The sequence below is a fragment of the Ursus maritimus genome, unplaced genomic scaffold (genome assembly GCF_017311325.1).
Source record: "Ursus maritimus isolate PB19 unplaced genomic scaffold, ASM1731132v1 scaffold_33, whole genome shotgun sequence".
Taxonomy (NCBI): Eukaryota; Metazoa; Chordata; class Mammalia; order Carnivora; family Ursidae; genus Ursus; species Ursus maritimus.
In genome coordinates, this window is record NW_024425897.1 from 29,169,201 (window position 1) to 29,189,609 (window position 20,409).

Below are 20,409 nucleotides of genomic sequence, written 5' to 3' on the forward strand. Positions count from 1 at the left end.
GGCATCTAGGCAGGGCTTGAGGAACCTCGGTCATGCTGAGGGGTGACCACGTAGGGAGGGCCCTCCAGGGCCAAAGACCCCCACGTGGTGGAGGTGGGCAACAGCGATTAGCGCAGCCCCTAGCGTCTGCAGGAGAAGGCACGGTTGGGGTGGCGGTGCAGCAGCGGGATCAGAGTGGGACACTGACGAGGAAGAGCATTTCCATGGGAAGACCGTGCGGTGGCCGCTGTGTCGGGTGGGAGGGCCGGCGAGAGCACGCTGCATGCACGTAGATGACCGGGTGAGGCCGAGCGCCCATGCGGCGGAACGTCCAGAGAACGGCATGGGCGCTCGGCCGCTCGCTGGTGGATCGCTTCAGGAGACACGCCATGGGGGACAGGGGACTGATGGGCAGTACACAGAGATCTGAATATGCAGTGTTGTTTTTTTTAAAGATTTTATTTATTTATTTATTTATTTGACACAGGGAGAGTGAGTACAATTAGGGGGAGCGGCAGGCAGAGGAAGGAGCAGGGTCCCCGCTGAGCAGGGAGCCCAATAGGGGACTTGATCCCAGGACCCTGAGATCGTGACCCGAGCCGAAGGCAGACGCTCAACCGACTGAGCCCCCCAGGGGTCCCCTGAACGTGTAGTTTTAGAGGATGTGTTTCAAAGTCTGAAATGTCAAATTCATAGTAAAATCTTGAGATTTATGCATGATTATCCCATTTTTATAGTTGACGTAGTGTTATTTCACAAATGAGATTATGTTTTAAAGTACATAAGTTTATCTGCTTCTGAGCAATTCATTTTCCCATAGCAAGACTAGTAGTTGTGAGTTCTGTGCTAATTTGTTGGCAAATACTTTGTTGTGATCAAAGGACTGACTAGTGTCATTTCACAGTGTCCCTAAACTGGGGGCAGTAAGTTTTTAAATACTCTCATAATTTTCCCAAAGTTCCTCCTTGAATTCTCCCCAGTGCCACTCAGACCAACCCGTGCCCTCTCCTTCCCCGTGGTAGTGTGTGCTTTGATCATTTTTGCTGGAATATTAATATTCCATCCCAGAAAGGCAACTCTGCTCGTTGGGTGGTGGTCGGCACGCGCACCTGTGGCCATGCCTCCTGCAGGCCGTTCCATTAGCCTCTTGTTGACCGCGGGCACAGAGGGCTCGGCCAGGCACCTTCAGAACCACAGTGGGGAGCTGTGGAGCCGCGGGCAGGCTCTGTCTTCCGGGTTACTTGCATGTGCCGTTCAAGTTAGTGAGACGCCAGTTAAGCCAGAAATAGTGTTTATGCACAGAGGTGTTTTCAAGGTATGCACTGTCCGATATGGTAGCCACCAGCCACCCATGGTCATTTAAATTTAACTTGATAAAGATTAAATAGAGGGCGTCTGGGGGGCTCAGTTGGTCGAGCGTCTGCCTACAGCTCAGGTCATGATCTCAGCCCTGTATTGGGCTCCCTGCTCAGGGGGAGGAAGTCTGCTTCTCCCTCTGCCCTGCCCCTCCCCCCGCTCGCACTCTGTCTCTGTCTCTCTCAAATAAATGGATAAAACCTTTAAAAAAATTAAATGAAATTCAAAATCCGGGTCCTTAGTCATACTGGCCACATTTCAGGTGCCCAGGAGGCACACGTGGCCAATAACTAAGTGCCGTGGACAGACAGGAGGCACGGAAGACTTCCTTTGTTGCCGCCATTACAGAGTAAATAGCTAGTTGGATGCTGAGCTTATATTCTAGTAGTTTGAACGTCCGGCTTGCTGTACCAGCCAGGCTTTGATTGCGCGGGTGAGAAACCGGCCCCACTGCCCCCACGCGGTTTAAACAGAACCAGTAGGGAGTGGGGCTCACGTTCTGAGTTGTGAGGGTGGTGCAGCCTATTCAGGGCTCAAGATGTCTCAAGGGTTCGTCTCCGGCACAGCATCCCCTGGCTGGCTGCATCCTCAGCCCCTGACTGCCCTCATCGCCCACTCAGACCTAAATCCTGGACAGCTCGACTAGGCTCATGTGCGTCTCCCTCAAGGTGGCACGACGACCAGAGAGGTGCAGTGTTGTGGTCTGTCTCCTGCTCAGGTATAGTGAGCTTCTGGAATTCATGGATTGAGGGACAGAAAGGCCGTTGCCCACACAGCCAGTATTTGTACAAGTGGGGCAGCAAGTGTCCACTGCACCTGTCCAAACATCTTGCTTACATTTTCCTGAAGCAGTTTTATGGCCCAAGTCATTATTATGCGTCCACAAGAAACACTTCCCTCGGTGCTCCTTGAATTCCCTCGTCCTGTCTCTCTGTGTAGCAGGAATCCCTTCAGGGTCGTTGGACAGGCCGGTATGCATAGCTGTCCCTGCGCAAGTGATGGGAGCACCCCTGCGAGGCCTTGGGGCACCCTGCCCCTGTGTTTGTGTGGCCAGAGCCCCAGGGTTGCACCTGGAGCTTGCGAAGCACATCTTCCCACCGCTGTCCTGTCCATGCAGAACGGGCATGACCCGGAAATCTCTCCGGGCGGTGCGTCTTTGAGCTCGGTGCCAGCACTTGCTCATGGGGAGGCACAGCCTGCATAAGGGTCATGACCGAGCCTGCCCTTCCCCTGCAGAACATGGCTCATCGCCTGCCCTGGCGTGGCGACTGGGCTGTGGGAGGGTCCAGATGTGTCTGCCTTCCCGAGTGAGCGGAGCGGCTCCGCTTCAGAAGTGACAGCCGGGGGGGGGGGGGGGGGGCACGCGCCCTGGGACTAGCTGTTGGGCCGCAATGACTGGGCAGGTGGTATCTGTTACCCTTTATTTTTTTGTTCTCAAGTCCAATTGCCTGATTTTTAAATATCCTCTTGGTACGTGTAAGCTGAGGTCATCACAGTGAATCATCTTAATTCAGTCGGGGAAAGGTCCCCGCAGTTGCTGATTTTCACTTTGTGAACGATAATCATTTTATTAGAATAAGTAGACCCTATGACTCTATTACAAGTTCTGTTTTGAAAATGTTGTTTTGAATACCCATGTCCTCGAGTGGAGGCACGGCGAGGTATCACTAACGACAGGCAGTAGTTGGGATAAAGGCAGAGAAACAATACGAAGTTTGGAGATGGGAGTTCCCAGGTTGGCAGTAAAAGTGTGGATAGAAACTCAGCCCGTGGGGGCGCCTGGGTGGCACAGCAGTTAAGCGTCTGCCTTCGGCTCAGGGCGTGATCCCGGCGTTGTGGGATCGAGCCCCACATCGGGCTCTTCTGCTGTGAGCCTGCTTCCTCTCCCACTCCCCCTGCTTGTGTTCCCTCTCTCGCTGACTGTCTCTCTTTCTGTTGAATAAATAAATAAAAATCTTTAAAAAAAAAAAGAAAAACTCAGCCCATGAACCGCCGTGCGCCCTCCGTGTCTCAGGCTGGCCTGCAGCTCTTTCCCGGGTGCCCGATGACCCGAGCACCTTGGGGCGTCACTGGTGAGTGCCGTGGGTCTGTCCCGTGTGGAGGGACAGAGGGAGAGTCAGAGAGAGACGGCAGCCCTGGGCGTCTCTGCACTCACCCCAGAGCAGGTCAGGGTGGAGAGTCCATCTGGGTCTCCCTGGAGGTCTTGGGCCTGGTCTCAGGAAGGACCCCCGGTGGCTCTGGCTGCCCTCCCTCCGCCTATGGTGCCGGCACCCACTCGGCTTTCACATGGGCCCCGCGCCCCATCACGGGTGCCAGGTGCCGGTTTCGTCCCCAGCTTCGGTCTCATCTTTCTTGCAGTGTGCCCCTAATTTCTTAGGAGTTTTAAAAGCTGCCCCGCGCTGATGTTCCTGCCACGCAGCCGCGGAGTTGTCCCTCAGTCGGCACACTGGGGCTATGCCTGCGGCATGACACGGGCCGGCCAGCCTCCCCTTCTCCAGCCTCCAGTGCCCCAGAGCTCCTGTGCTCAGAGTGTCGTGTAACGTGTGTGCTCACGGACGGGTCTTGACCAGTGCCAGAGCTCCAGTGGCTGTTCCCAGACGACGAGGGCGGGTTCTTGTCTGGGGTTGAGATGGGCGCCCTGAGCCAGTTGAGGCCGAGCCTTAGAGACGAGCTCGCAGCACTGCCGCCGCGGAGGCTGAGGAGTGAGGACCAGAGGGCGCCACACGAGGTCTCTGCCCTCCTCCCGCCGGCTCCCGTACTGAGTTACCGCGGGGGGAAGAAACCGCTTCGGACAGGGCGCTCTGGGGACAGGGCGTGGTGTTCTTGAGCTTCTCAGCCCTGCTGCCTTGCACAGTGTGCCCCCTTTGGGCCTCCGCTCACGGGGGCAGATGGAAGGGAGTGCCTCGAACGTCACCGGCGGGGGAGGGGACAAGGCTGAGGGGTGAGCGTGGCTTTAGCAGGAAGCGCTGGCCTCTCGTCCAGTGGGCCTTGTCCACGTGAACCACAGGGACCCAAGGAGAGGACGGGAGCAGTTGCAGGATTTGGGGGCCCTGCCCCACAGGCATGGCCCCCCCAGGCTCAGCACCTGCCTCAAGTTGTTCCCAGTGTCCCAGCTGCGTCCTCGGAGGCACACGAGGCTAAAATGCAGAGTCACGGTGTGTCTCGTGGTCCGTGTGGTGTTCAGTTAGAGCAAATTGAGGAATGACCTTTCTCAGGGTCCCGGGGGGAGGCAGCACGTGGGCTGGTGTGCAGGGTTCGGGTTTGGGTGGGTTTGGGCTTGTTTTGTTTTTGTGAACTAATTTTTTTTACACTGTGACGGGGACAATGTCAGTGTGAGTGGACGTCGGATTACCGCCTCATTTTTAAAGGCTGAGCGCTGTTTGACTGTCCGGGAGCGCCACGTGGGAACCAGCGCCCCGAGGGTCTTTGGGTGGTTTGCAGGTCATGGTTGCTCCAGAGTGGTATAGCGTGGGGCCTGGGGCGTGCAGCGTGCACGCTCGGCTGAATGCTCTTCAGAAGAAATTGCTGAAACTGGCATTGCCCTGGATGATGTCACATCTGATGGGCCTGCTGCCCCCCCCCCCGCGCCCCCGGCCGCCTCTTGGTCTGCATGTTGGCGTTCCCTCGTGGGGATTCAGGGAGCGCATCCCCTCTCCCTCTGTTTCCCGTGGATGAAGGGTTTATGTTGAGCAGTGTGTTGAGTGCAGGACTGTGTGAGTCAGCACGTGCAGACTGGCCTGTGCCGTGGGGTTCCCTGGGTAAGGATTGCCGTGCGAACTGTGTTTTCCATGGTGTTGCTGAGACGTGACTGGCGCATTGTGCGTGTGAGGTCCGCGGCGTGATCGCGGACGTGTGTTGCGAAGTGACGGCCACGGTGGGTTAGTTAACATCCATCAACTCGCACAGACACCGGAAGGAAGGGGGGTTTTTCTTCTGGCAGAGTTCTTAAAGTCAAAGGGGACTCTTTTTTAGTTCAGGTCTTTTTTAAAAATCATTTTCAGATGGGTGTAGAGATTCATAAAAGTCTAACGCTGGAGGTTTGAGAATCTGTCAGTGGAAAATCACAATTATTTATGAAGGAGCAAGCACGGCTTTTTTCCTAACACGGGGTCCTTGCTACCGTGTTCCCTTGATGAGATGGAGCGCTACCGCTGGGGCCGGTGAACGAGCAGCGTCTGGGGAAATTGTCGCATATACTCCTGGCATCTGCGGAGCCGCAACTTCCCTGGAGACACCAGGGCGATATCTTAGAGCCATAGAAGGAGACGTGGTCCTTTCTAAGAGGTGTTGGTGCACTAAGTGGTGTGAAGGCCCCAAAGTTGACAGTGTTATGTCTGCATTTCAAAATGTCCTACTTGCCCTCTTAACATCCCGATGTCTGCATCTGTCCCCAGGAAGCCAGTACCGTGCCCTGTCCTCTACTGGCTGGAGGGAGACCTCTGCCCGCTTCAGATGCTAAACCCACAGAAGGGCCTTCCAGCAAAAGTAAAGACCCACCGAGGGAAGAAGAGAAGGAGAGGAAGAAGAAAAAGCACAAAAAGCGGTCTCGCACAAGGTCGCGCTCCCCCAAGTATCACTCGTCCTCCAAATCCAGGCCCAGGTCCCACTCGAAAGCAAAGCACTGTCTCCCCAGTGCCTATCGGACGGCACGGCGCTCCAGGTGGGTTCACAGGGCGCCCGTGGCGCGGGGCCCTCCTCCCCCAGAGCGGCAGGGCCGGCAGGGGTGAGCTCAGGCCTCGTGAGAGCTCACCTACGGATACAGCTTGCAGACCCAAATGACATCTTCTCAGGTTTTCTTTGAGTTTAATTTCTGAAGCTCATCAGCTATGGTCAGCTTTTTAAAAAGTAGATTTATATAAATGACAACAGGTTTGTTCAGTGTGTAAAACTCACAGGGGTGGGTGTCTTGTTTGTGTGGCCTTTCCTGTGCTGCTTGCCCCCGTGTGTGTGTTGTGATGGGGGCTCGGCGCAGCTCCTCCTGCACGGCGTCCACGCGAACGGGCCCGTCTCTTCCCTCCGTAAGAGGCTCTCTCAACCGCTAGGTTCGAGAAAGTGGATGAAGATTTCAGGCCACAAACATGGCCCTTAAAGGGTCACGGAATTCACTGCTCAGTGAAGCAGTTTAATTTTGTTTTAAGTAACTGGCTTGCAGGGACTTTGAAAAGCAGACGTCTGGTTAAGCCTTCATCATGCCTTGTGACCTGTTACTCAGTGTTGAGTGGACTCTGCTTGCTTTCTCTTTGGCACAACACTTGGGCTCCTGGGATCTCATTTTTCCTCTGTAATTGATGCTGGTTCTCCTTTCCCTGGGAAAGCGTAGATGCCTTGTACTTTCTCTGTTGAAAACACATTCGCCTCTGATTATGTCCCTATTTTTACCCAGACTGGACCTCAAAGGCTTGACAAGTATTTACACTTCCTTGTCAACAGTGAAATTGGATTTCCTCCATGTAAATACATAAGATCCTTGGCTGTCTGCAATTTTAATCGTTTAAAAGTGCCATCATGACACACACACACCCCACACAGACACACAGGTGCACACTCGCAGATACCAGACACACACCCACACATCTTGCTGTTTTTTAATTAAATGAACAACTTCGCTGATAGAATTTCAATTTTTGGAAGCTCCCAGGAATTTGTATGTAAATGTCAAAATGTTTTAAAGTTTCTTTTTTGAGAGAGTTTTTTATGATACTATATAGTGGACATAAGTCCCGTAGGCCCACACCAGCCCTCTGAGCGATAACGTGCCCAGTAAATTGTGGCCTGTCATCCTTCATCACAGGGCGTGGACAAGAGAGAGCGTAATTCACTCCTAATCCTTAGTCTGGGGGACTGGCAGAGTGAAAGCTCCTCACGTCTAGTGTGAGCTGTGAGTTCTGCCCTGACATCGGGTGTTCGGCAGGTACAGTGTGAAGTGTAGCCTGGCCCTGCTGTGAGACGGCTGATGCGCCCGCCACGCGCGTCTCCCCAGCTTGTTCTGTCCACAGCTGGAATGCTCGTCTGACGCTTAGAATTTTAAGATTCTAGGTTTTATGTGCTTTCTATTGACTATAATAAAGTAAGTCATTTTATATGTTATTTTAATACTTTTTTTAAGGTTTTATTTATATGAGAGAGAGAGAGAGAACACAAGCAGGGGGGAGAGGCAGAGGGAGAGGGAAAGAGATTCCCAGGCAGGCTCCACACCCAGCGCAGAGCTCCATCTCACAACCCCCAGACCATGACCTGAGCTGACTCAGCCACCCAAGCGCTCCTAAATAATTGTTTCAGAGAAGGTTTACAGTTACATACTTTATATACGGGTACATTTCATATGGTTCTGTATGCTCAGTGTGACAAGTGCAAGAAGCAAAATCCTGATCCTTAGTGTGTAACCTTGAGTTACAAGAAAAAATTAAGTTAAAAATTTTCTGTGTTTTAGTTCTGCGATGGCAGACTGCCAGCTTCAGCTTAATTTGACCCACAGTTAAAATTACCTGTCACCGGAGCTGAGTTTTTCATGCCTCTTGAGCTGTTTCGGTCCCAGTGGCTGAGTATCTCCGTGATCCTTTTGCTGACTGTAGGTATGTGGGCTCACTTCGCAGTTCACGGAAGCAGTCAGATCCTCCGGTACCTGATTTTGCAATTCTTGTAGGATATCAAGGCAAAGTGGAGCTTCATTATAAAATATTAAAAGTTATATCATGACACAAAACCTTCGAAGTGTTTGGTATTCCAGGATGTTTTGCCTTGAAAAATTGTATGTGACAACAATGCTTTTTGAAGCCAGACCCCCCACACTCGGGGCCTGGGGCTGAGAGGAAGGACCAGCTGTCCCACAGCCCGGGGACCGCTCAGAGCAGCTGGTGGCTCCTGCCGGTCGCCGTGGGAGTCCTGCCTCAGCTTGCGGCTGAGAACGGTGTGCCTGCTTTGTTTGAGAATGCCGCGTGTTTTCCCGGGCTTTCTCAGTCCGGGCTCTGCCAGCGCTGATAACTCCGGGGGTCCCAGTGGGTTTACACTGCAGCGGGTTTAAATCAAGAGAGGTTGGTGTTCTCAGTAAATGAATTTGGATGTGTGAAAAATACTTCAGTTGTAGCCAAATCTTGAAGTTGCTAAAGATATTGTCATTTTTCTTTAACTGTCTTTTCAGATAACATTACCCATTACAGTAATGTCTACATAGGACCTATCAGACTTGTTTCTGACACACGATTTAATCGATTGTTTTTAAAAGACTCCTGGCAACTCCAAGTAAAATGCACATTTGTCAATATTCGTTCTCGCAGGGTTCTGTGGTTGAAACGTAGTTTCTTTTTCCTATTAAATTACTGAAGTGCTTTGTAAGACGTAGAAAGTTAGGGTTAGAACACCCTTTTCTGCAGAAGTGATCTCCGTGTGAAGATAGTGATGTTCGCATGTCTGAGGTCTGAGTACCCAGTTTGTCCGAAGTGTAGGTGACTCTGGGTCTCCAGAGGCGACCCAGTCATATCTTTGGTTTCGGAAATCAGTATGTTGCTTCTTAGAAAGTGCATAGTGCTTGGTGTGTTTTAAATCAACATTAATTAAAGTGTAAGACTTTTTTTCTCTGCTTTTTATTTTCTTAGGGTGTTTTTGAGGATTTATTTATTTACTCGAGAGAGTGCACACGAAGGCGGGGAGGGACAAAGGGAGAGGGAGAGAAACTCAGGCAGACTCCCCACTGAGCACAGACCCCCAGTGCGGGGCTCGATCCCCCGACCCTGCGGTCAGGACCTGAGCCGAAATCAGGAGTCGGAGGCTCAACCGACCGAGCCGCCAGGCGCCCCCTCTGTTTTCCATTTTTGTCTCACTAGGTTCTCTGCTGTAAATGGAACGCAGTTCTCAGGCCATTCGTGTATTGCCTAAAAACTCAGCTTCAATAGTTTAGGTCTTTTTAAAGTCTTGGAAGACTCTTAAAGCTTGAAATTAAGTTTTCTTTAAGGACGTTGGAGAAGATCACCTTTGGTGTTTGTTTCATTGGCTTGTCCGTGTTTAAGTTCTACCTGGAGCCCCCCTGAGTAGGACTCTGTCCCCCGTCTTGCAGTATTGGGGCAGGGTCTGCACAGTCCCCCGCTCGCTCCCTGGAGACTTCTGCTTGGGGAGGAGCTGGGGATTAGAATGACGTTGTCTAAGTCACAGGTAACATTCAAAAACCGCTTAAGCCGGCAAAACTGGGGTAATGACAGTCATTCCTGTAACCTCCTCATCCTGCATAGGATCCCTAAGAGGTGACGCCCAGCGCGTAGCGTGCGGGTGAGGGCCAGCTGCTCTCGCTCTGTGGAGCCGACCCCGACCCAGCAGACGCCCTCAGGCTGTCGGGAAGAGACACTGCAGGGACAGCCAGCCCCTTGGGAGCCCAGCAGGAGTGCTCGGCTCCTCAGGCCGGTGAGCGCCAGACCTGCTGCCCCAGCCCGCCAGGTGCTGCTCCGGAGCCCTGCGGGGCAGGGACAGAGGGGCAAGCCAGTGGTTAAACGGAGGAAAGCAGCTCTTTGCAGACAGCACCGCCATTCCGATAAAAAGGCTCATTCTGCCGTTACTTGAAAGCAGACTGTTATGAGTATTCAAGAAAAAGTACCGGAGTCGCATCATGCAGATGACGTACTTCTAGAATGGAACTCCTGTTCCTCGCCTGTGTCGTGGTGGCAGTATTAACCACCTCATTAACGGAATAAAACATCAGTTCTTCTTAATTAAAATAAAACCTCAGTATTGTCTGGGGAAGCTGACTTCCCCCAGGACTGAGTGGGCTGCTTTCCCAGACGACTTCAGATCTACGGGGGACAGAGACCTCCAACAGTTACTGCAGAGTGGTACTGTATCGGAGTTCGAATTTGTAGGCACTAAAAACTAATGCACGTTTCCTGATTCCCGTGTGTTTGTTCCCCGAGTAAACATTCCACGGGGGTAGAGGTCTGGTTACACACAGCTTTCTCCGGGGCTTTGGTGCCACCCCGACCGGCACTCCGAGTTCTCAGTGCGAAGTGTGTGCCTCCGTGTCGCAGGCCCCAGCCTCCCCGGGGACTCCCGAGCCCAGAACGCAGCAGGGCCGCTCGCCAGGGCGGGAGCACAGACCTTGGCAGCGGTCGGCAGCTTTTCCCGCCGACAGAGTTGACTCCCAGAGCTCTCTGGAGGGGAAACCTGGTAAAATGTCAACGTGTCTGACTGCCCTCGCCCTTGTAATTTGTTACCTAAATCTTGGGAAGGGTCTGGGAAAAAACTGTCCCCACCATTTTGTGCCGGGACACAGCGGTGCTGGAGAAGACTGAGCCGCTGACAGTCTACCTGGAGCACGTTCTTGCTGCGGCCGGTCTTTTTCAGGAGTGACTCAGGGTTTTCTCTGTGACACAGGAGCGTGGAATGTGGTGATAAGCTGGTGTTTGGAACAACAGTTGTGTGTTATGGGGGGAGGGGTATTGTAATTAAAATGATTCAGTGTAGAATGTTTTATGGCAAAATCAAACTGCTCCTTATATTATTTTTGAATGGGTTGTCATAGAAACAGAACAAAAAGAAATTGTTTTTTTGTCCAGATTTCTGCTTACTCTACATCTTCCTGAAACAGTAATTTCACTGAATGAACAGAAAGAAGAATCCTAAACCCATCATTACAGAACCCTCCTTGGAGGGCCTTGACCCCCCCGGTGGGTGACGGTCTGGAGTTGGTGGCGCTGCGAGCGCTGCCGTCATGAGTGGACCAGGTCACCTCGTAGATGGAGCGAGTGTCTCCAGGAACATGAGAAGGAAGAATGAAATATTTTAACGCAAGGGTTTAATCCAGAGAATCCCCTAAACATGCATTATCATGAGAGGCGGCGTGCTCCGAAGCGAGCTGCTGGGCCGGTTCGTTGCTCACACCGAGCAGCCGCACGATGGGTGTGAACGAGAGAGGCTTCGAGGCCGTGGCTCTGATGCTCTCTTCCTGTCGCCAGTATTCAGAACAAATAGGAACAGCTCACTTGAATGTCACTGCTTTTGCTTATGTGATTTTGATGGAGACGTCCGTGAGCCGAAAATGGTCGAAGGCGGTAAAGTGCAGAGGCAAACGGCAGGACGGGAGATCGCGGGCTGAGTTAGCCGTCCGTCACCTGTCGGACCCGGAGCGGGGAGACTTGGTGCCGCGGAGCACCGGGGCCGGCCTGACGCGTGCACACTGCTCGGGTTGAGCGGCGGCGGCGTGACGGGTGTTCTGGTCTGGGAGCGGACTCTCTGTCTCTGCGTCTGTGTCTGGATTCAGTTCTGTCAGTAGAGCAGGAAGGCCGGGGGGGCTCCGGAAGGACACCCGCAGACCCAGACAAGGCCAGTCACTGCCTCAGCATAGAAGGGATCGCCTGCCGGCCACACAGACTAAAATGCCTCGTCTTCCTCTGCGCAGGTCACGATCCCGGTCCCCTCGGAGGAGAGCACACTCCCCCGAGAGACGGAGGGAAGAAAGGAGCGTCCCCACTGCCTATCGGATGAGTAACAGCCCAGGCGTCAGCAGGAAGCGGACCCGGTCCAGGTAGGCCTCTGAGTTCGTAGACAGTCTGTGCTGGCTGCGAACATTTATACGGACGGCTGGGGACAAGCAGGGGAGCCGGCCCTCGGCAGACACTCAGCCCATAGTAGCTTTTTCATTACTCCTGGAGCTGACAGCCCTGGGAGCTCCGTGTCCCTGGGGTCAGGGCAGCGTGGAGCAGTACCCAGCACCAGCCCCCGAGTCCAGCTACCCCGCTGGACCCCCACACACAGGTGGAAGGAAATGAGAAGCTCGAGTCCCGAGTGAATCCCTGCCACTGCCCAGGTAGCAGGTGCTGTGGGCAGGGCCACAGTCTTTGCAGGGCCTAAGAGCAGAGAGAGCTCCAACCTCTGACCCCTTGACACCTGTCTTGGTTGTGGAGAGCTAGAGAGACCAGCTCCCATGTCCATTATGGTAGCCCTCTCATCCATGACGCCTGGCCCCCAGGCCTCTGCTTCCCGGCCAGCCAGCGTCCTCAGCCCCTCCAGGGAGAGAACACCAAGGCACCACACTAAAAGTCCTGGCACCCTGCCCACAAGACAGGACACGTCTGGGCCATCTGGGCCTCTCTGGGGCCTGCTGCCCTCCCCTCCAACCCAGGGAGCGTGGTGGTGGACAGGGCTGCTGGTGAGTGTTTCCGTCTTGGCCACAGGGCACTGAGAATCATGCTGCATGGGTGGTGCCACCCAACGGCTTCACATCCCTTAGCCTCTTTGTTTCTGTTCTCCCCAGAAGGGAGGGGCTCTCACTTGGCCCCTGCACAGGAGTTAGCCCAAGCCCTGCCTCTGGTAGGTGGGCAAAGAGCATCGTTCTCCCCGTGACGGAGGTGCCCAGGGGAGGCAGCTGGGTTGTGTGTGTCTTTGCTTGGGTTTTGTAACTGCTGCCAAGTATGTGCAAGTCGGGACCCTTGGGGTTCCCGAGCCTCCCAGACGACACACCTGAGTGACAGGCGTCAGGAGCCCAGCCGTCACCGGGTCCTGCCTGTCTGAAGGACGTGGGCCGAGCAGCCTGCGGGTACCCTTCCCAGCAGGGTTCGTAGCAACAGCAGCTCTGGAAAGACGTTCCTAACAGGGAAAATATGCCTGCAATCCAGCGAGATCTGTGATAGCTCTGTTCACTGGTAAAATGTGATCTTTCTCTCAAAGCAGCAGGGTCCGCAAAGGAGCTGTAAGGCTGGCCGAGCCAACAGGTGTGCTCGCCGTGCAGGCTGACTGTGCGTGCTCACGGCCTGGGCCCTAGTCGTCCACGTGAGGCTCCCGCCGCTGGGCCAGGACAGCGTGATGGAGACCCAAGTCCACTTACACTGTAGTCCTTGAGCAAGTCATTATTTAACATTTGAAATTCATCGTCACCTTCGCTGTATGTAAAGGGCATGGTCTAAAATTAATTCTTGGAACAAAAGATCTCTCCCCACAGAAGCTTTCTTGCTTTGCCCTCAGATTAACCTTTGCATTGAAGGAGCCGTCTTGGGGGAAGGTGGTGGTTATATTAGGAATCTTGAGAACTTGTGTGATCGCTGGAGCTTTAATGAGTTGAACAAAGCAAGCGAAGGCTCAGCCGACCGCAGAGCCTCACGACCTGGCCGAGCGGGTGGGATCACCCTGTGCGCCCGACCCTGGGCAGTGGGTAGCTGTGCTGGGTCCGATGGGGCCAGGAGAGGACATGTGTGCAGTCGCTGGTCCAGGCGTGTGAACCCAGCAATCAGACCCCGTGCCCTGCAGCCTTCCACGCAGAACAGCACGGGGCTGCTGCTTTCACGCGGCGGCCAATTCACCCACCAGAGCCGAAGGATCGTTTCTACAAGCTGATCCTTGAGTGCGCCCCTTTCACTGACTTCTCGTTTTAAAATTTTTTTAGTTTACTAGACGGTTTTACGCTTACTTCTTGAAAATAGTACAGGGAACGTGCATATGCCTGTAAGTGCCAGCTCAATCCAGCAGGGGCAGCATGTTTCCATCTGGCCATCCCTCTCTGCCCTCCATCCCTCTCTGCTGCCCTCGCCCCTGTGTCTGTGCCTTGGTTGGACTTGTCTTACTAAGTGCCCGCGGCCGGGTTCGTGTGAAACATTTTGGCAGGAGCACGACAAAGGTGATATGTCACTGCCCTTGGTGTCACACCAGGTGTCTGTCTGTCCTGCTGTCAGTGATGCACAGGCCACGGGGCGGTGGCTCCATGGCTCAGCACGGACGCCCCGTTGGCCTTACCATCTGCTGAAGCTGAATTGCTTCTCACATTGGTGATGGCAGAATGGTGACTTTCAGGTTCTGTCTCTCCTTCTCTAAAGAAGACACACGCCCTTTGTTTTGGCGTCACCCTGGACTTTGGGTTTTGGGGTTTTGTTTCTCCGTCCGTGGTGCACAATCCATCGGCAGTGTTAACTCTGATGGCGACATCCGTTCCACATTTGGCCTTGTTGTTCTTGAAGCACATTGTTGCTTTTTGGCCCGAAATATTCCAGGCTTTGCTGGTGTTTTCCCTGCCCCAGCACTGGGGTCAGCTGTTTGTCCAGGGAACCTTGGTTCCTGTCACTGAGTTTCTGGAGATCACAATATGATAGTATTGAGCATTTTTTAAAGAGTAGAATCCATGCAAGTGTTTGGCCACGTCCTACCAGAGCACAGCTCAGCAGGATGCCCTGTTGTTCCGTTACAGTAAATAGTACGGGATTGGTTGCAGTAGTTTGCCATTGAACACCTTTTGCTTAGCGCTGTGCCAGGCGCAGCGTGAATGTCAAGTGAATGGATGGGAACGTGCCTCCATTACAGACTTGTACTGAGTGTTACCCAGCCACGGTAGACTGTCCGTCACACACGTGTGTCTTCATTCCCTCGGGCAGCCACTAGAAAGAAAAAGGAGCTAAAAGCCAAGAGAGGACATAGGCAGAACCTTAAAAATGCTTTATTAACTGAAAAGAAAGCAGAGGGGCGCTTAGGGGGCTCAGTCAGTGAAGCGTCTGCCTTCAGTTCAGGTCATGATCTCAGGGTCCTGGGATCCAGCCCCGCGTCGGGCTCCCTGCTCAGCGGGGCGTCTGCTTCTTCCTCTGCCTCTGCCCCACCCTGCCCCCCGCTCATGCTTGCACTCTTTCTCCCTCTCTCTCAAATGAATAAATAAAATCTTGAAAGAAAAGAAAGCAGAAAAGTGGGGGAAGGGGAGGAAAGAGTGAACGCACAACAGAAATCAAGAGGACTGCAGACTCAGTGTAACCCTCACATGTTGAATGTGAGCAGATAAAGAACTAACGGTGGGGCAGGGCGTTCAGACCGCGTTAAAAGAAAACCAATGCTGAGTTGCTTATAGAGAGGTTTTCAGAGCACAAGTAGGTTAAAAGTTAAAAGATGGGGAAAGAGGAGCATGCAGTGTTCAGAGCAGAGAGGCGGGGTGTCTGTGCCATCAGGAGGTGCTGCGGAGAAGGGCCAGCCTCGCGTGGACACGGCGTCTCGGGCAGGCCCCAGGGAAAGCACTTTGAGGGCCTTGCAGCAGGCACGCCTGGAGGGCGCAGTCCATTGAGCGTCTGTTGATTTCGGCTCAGGTCCTGATCTCCCAGGGTCATGAGATGGAGCCCCACATCGGGCTCCGGGCCGGGCGCGGAGTCGGCTTGTGATTCTCTCTCTCCCTCTGCCCCTCCCCTCGTCGTGTGCACCTGCTCTGTCTCTCTCTCAAAAAAAGTAAGAAGAAGGGGTGCCTGGGTGGCTCAGTCAGTTCAGCCGTCTGCCTTCTGCTCGGGTCATGGTCTCGGGGTCCTGGGATCCCCGAGATCCCTGCTCAGCGGGGAGTCTGCCTCTCCCTCTGCCTGCTGCTCCCCCTGCTTGTGTGCGTGCGTGCACTTTCTCTCTCTCATGAATAAATAAAGTTTAAACAAAAAACAGTAAGAATAAATAAATAAAATACTTGAAGCAACACTGAGAACTGGGGACAGGCAGACAACCAGACCGCGTGGACACGGAAACCGTACACAGCCACTGCGCTGGCGCAGAAGCCCCAGAAGACTCCGATGGTGGAGAGTATGTTCCCTACCATGTGGCAGCGAGTCTAAAAACCTATAAAAGGATATCTGGAAAATCCCCAAATATCGGGAAGTTAACACATTTTTAAATTACCCATAGGTCAAAGACAAAATCGCAAGGGAAAGAGGAAATATTTTTAAATGAATGACAGTGAAAATGTAACATAGCCAAATCAGTGGCGTGCTGGTTTGCCTAGGAGGAAGTTAGTAGCTTTAAATGTTTGTATCAGGGAAGAAGAAAGCTCTAAAAATAATGATCTAATCTTCTATCTTAAGCTAGAAAAAGAACAAATTAAACCCAATGTAGGTAGAAGCAAGGAAATAATGAAGGTAAGATCAGAAATCAGGAAAATACAAAAGCAAATAATCTTAAAATGTGTGTGGAACAAACGATCCCAATTAGCCAAAGCAATCAGGAAAAAAACCCTGGTGGCATCACAGTGCTGGACTTCGACTACATTACAGGGCTGCAGTCATCAAGACAGCATGGTACTGGCTCAAAAACAGACACATGAATCCGTGGAACAGAAGAGAGAACCCAGAAATGGACCCTCAACTCCACGGTCAACTAATCTTCGACAAAGCTTAGACTATCCAGTGGGAAAATGACAGTCTCTTCCATAAATGGAAGTGTGCTGGGAAAATGGGAGAGCCACACGCAGAAGAATGAAACTGGACCACTTTCTTACACCATACACAAACAAACTCAAAATGGATGAAAAGACCTCAGTGTGAGACAGGAATCCATCAGAACCCTAGAGGAGAACACAGGCAGCAACCTCTGTGACCTCGGCCACAGCAACTTCTTGCTAGACACGTCTCCAAAGGCAAGGGAAACAAAGGCAAAGATAAACTACTGAGACTTCATCAAGATAAAAAGCTTTTGCACAGTGAAGGAAACAGTCAACAAAACCAAAAGACAGCAGACAGAATGGGAGGAGATATTTGCAAATGTCTTACCAGGTAAAGGGCTAGCATCCATAATCTATAAAGAACGTATCAACCTCAACACCCCAAGAACAAATAATCCAGTCAAGAAATGGGCAGAAGACATGAACAGACATGTCTCCAGAGCAGGCATACAAATGGCCAACAGACACGTGAAAAAATGCTCCACGTCACTCGGCATCAGAGAAATACAGATCGAAACCCCTCTGAGATCCCACCTCACACCAGTCAGAACGGCTAAAATTAACAAGTCAGGAAACGACCGAGGTTGGCGAGGGTGAGGAGGAAGGGGAACCTTCCTACACTGTTGGTGGGAATGCAAGCTGGTGCAGCTATTCTGGAAAACAGTGTGGAGCTTCCTCAAACAGTTAAAAATACAACTACCCTACGACCCAGCAATTGCACTACTAGGTATTTACCCCAAAGATAAAGATGTAGTGATCTGAAGGGGCACCTGCACCCCAATGTTCATAGCAGCCACGTCCACAATAGCCAAAATGTGGAAAGAGCCCAGATGTCCACTGACAGATGAATGGATAAAGATGATGTGGTTCATATATACAATGGACTATTACTCAGACATCAGAAAGGAATGAAATCTTGCAATTTTGCAGCGACATGGATGGAACTACAGGGTATTACGCTAGTGAAATAGAGAAAGACAGTTATCATATGATTTCCCTCATATGTGGAGTTATAGAAACAAAACAGACCCACAGATACAGAGAACAGACTGGTGGTTGCTGCGGGGGCACAGGAATGAAGGAGTCCTGGGAACGAAAGGCCTAGCATAGGGAGTCCAGTCAGAGGTGTCGGTGACAGATGGCAGGTGCACTTGTGAGCACAGCGTCACACACTCGTGCAGTCACTGTGGTAGCCGGGAACTACTGTGTGTCATCTGTACTTGGCTTTTTTTTTTTAAAGGGGGGGGAAGAAAATAGAAAACTAACAGTAGAACTAAAAGATGGTTCTTGAAAAATAATCAAAAATCAGTGTCTTCATTTAGGTTGATCAAGAATGGAAGAGCCTGTAGACAGTAAAAGGAAAGTAAGGGAATTTTTTTCTAGTTAATTTGACAACTTGGGTGAAATGGACAAATTCCTTGAAAGATAGAAGTGAGCACACTGACAGCAGAAGAAATAGAAAATCCAAGTAGCTTTTCTGCCAAAGCATTTACGTATCATTTAAAACCACAGAAGTCCAGGCCCCAGATGGCTGTCATCGTGAAACTGTAACAAATGTTCAGGGGAGACGAGAGAACAGTTCATAGACCGTCTGGAAAGGACTCGGAACACTTAGCAGCTCGTGACGTGAGGCTCCGCGGCCGTGGCTCCTGAAGATGCGGGTTGGCGGGTGTGGGCGTGTCAGGAGGGGTGTGCGCACTGCGGAGGGGTGTGCGTGCAGAGGGGCGCATGTGTTCGCAAACTGAAACGCTCAAGAACACAAGTGCAGAGACCCTACAGAGGGTCCTGTGATCTGCGCCCAGCAGCGTTGGACAAGGAGACGCGTCCCGACCAAGTGGATCTGTCTCAGGACTGAAGTTCATTAACGTCCACAAGCAGCCCTTGTAATTCACCGTATTCACAGAGTAAATGAGGACAATCCCAGGACATCCCAGCAGGTGCAGGAGAGCTGTTTGACATGCTTTTCACCTGTTCACTAAAAAGGAAACCAGGAGACACAGAGCCCTGAGCAAAGGGAGTGGAAGGAAGCATCTGGCGGTGATGGGGCACGCTTGCCGCCCCCCAGGCCAGCAGCTGGGTGGCCCAGACACTAGGGCGAGAACGGGGGAAAGGCATAAAGACTGGAAAAGAAGTGCTTCCTGCCACGTTCCAGCCTGGAACAGTTGGGAAGGTGACGCATAACCGTATCCGAGTAACAAGCTACTTACGGGTAGATGACTTCTCTACACCGAAAGCCACAAACATTTCCAAGAAGAATTCTAAGAACCTTAAAGACACAGCCCACGTGCGTGGATGGGAGGTCAGTGTCCCTCAGGTTTCTTCTCCCCGAAGTGACCTGGCCACACCGCACCGCCCCGGGACTCCATGGCGTTTTGTAGAAACGGGCAAACGGAAACTCTGGTCTGTGCAGAAACACGGAGGACCTGGACTAGCCACAACGGTCTCGCGGAAGAACGGGGTTGGAGGACGCTTACTGCCAGTTCCAGACTCACGGGGAGCCACCAGGTAAGACCGTGAGCGGACGCCCTGAAATGGCGAGGATGCCGAGCAGTCGGGGAGGAAAGTTTTGCCGCGAAACTCGCGCCAGCAGCCGGCTGTCCGAACGGAAGAAAAGACGCGTGTTCTGCAGGCACACGGCTGACCTCCGGGAGGGTCACAGAGTCCCCGCTGAAGGCCCCGCGGGTGCGGAAAACCCCACCAGAAGGTAGGAGAGTGGGGAGCGTGAGTGCGCTGACCTTCACTGAGTCACAGCGAAGAGCGTGAGTAGACGGGCCGCACGCCAGGAACACTCACGGTGTGTCTCCGACAAGGGCCCCATGTCGCTTCCAGACAGAAACAGCCTGACTGAGGAGCAGGCAGGTGACTCCAAAGACAGTTCATGAAACAGTCCACGGACGTAGGACACGGACACAGCCTCTGAAGTGCAGCCGAGCGCGCTAGCCTCTGTCAGGTTCAGCACGGCTGGCGACGGGGGCCGCGGGGTGGCTTCCGAGACGCCGAGCACCGGCTCCGCCACCCCGTGGTCCGTCGCGCTGTTCACCCACCAGGAACATTTGACCACAGAAGCACCTGAGTTGTCATTGCCGCAGTGGGCGACAGCGCACACGTCTGTTCCTGGGAGAGAGCACACGTGTGCTGGCGGGTCGCACGCGCTGATGCTTCGGCAGCAGAAAGAAGTAGACCGGGACGTGGCTTGTGGACGAGCGACAGGAGCCAGACACAGGAGTGTGGCACTGTGTGATTCTGCGTCCGTGACGTTTTCATCGATGGGACGGAAATCAGAGCAACGGTTACCTGTGATGGTGGGAAGGGGGTCCACATGACCGGAGGCAGCAGGGACAGAACTTTCTAGAAAGATGGGTGGTGCCTGATCGCGGGAGGAGTGTGGGTGTCACGGTGTCGGCGCTCGCCATCAGCATCTGACAGCACTTACGATTGTCGTGTTTCTATGAGGTGCAGCTCAGTTGTTTCTAGAGGAATGAATCACTGAATTCCTGAAGCGAATGCTGAGGCAGTTTGTCGTGTGACGCGCTGTGTTCAGACTGAGCCGGGATGGCTCACCTGCCGTTCCCCCGTTCACGTGGGCAGCCAGGGACTCCGCCGGGCTTGGACTGTTGTCACGCGCTACGGAACATTTCTGTGACTTTGCTGCTTTCTCTGAAATGTTTACAGACAAAACCGCACACACGCTTTGCAGCTCAGAAAGCACGTGTGTGGTGCGGCTTCCACGTCTGTGTGTCCAGTACAGGGCGCAGCGTCTCCATCCCTGGACCCCTTCTCCCTGCTGGCCGAGCGGGAGCTGCCAGGCTGCACCCCGCGGGCCGGCTCCTTGTTACCACGGCGGAGGCGGGGCGCCCGAGCCGCTCCAGAGTATCCGATGGCTCCATCAGTGCGCACGTGTGCCTTTGCGCCAGAGCACGGGGGGGGGGGGGGGGGGG

General features: G+C 53.1%; 1 protein-coding gene across 1 annotated transcript in view; it reads left to right on the forward strand.

Annotated features, from left to right (window-relative positions):
- Window positions 1–20,409, forward strand: part of LOC103678904 (splicing factor SWAP) — a 70,695-nt gene that overhangs the window by 45,710 nt on the left and 4,576 nt on the right. Inside the window, exons 14-15 of the mRNA XM_040620051.1 lie at window positions 5,730–5,995; window positions 11,714–11,839. Of these exons, the coding sequence (XP_040475985.1) occupies window positions 5,730–5,995; window positions 11,714–11,839 (392 nt within the window). The remainder of the gene's footprint in view (window positions 1–5,729; window positions 5,996–11,713; window positions 11,840–20,409) is intronic.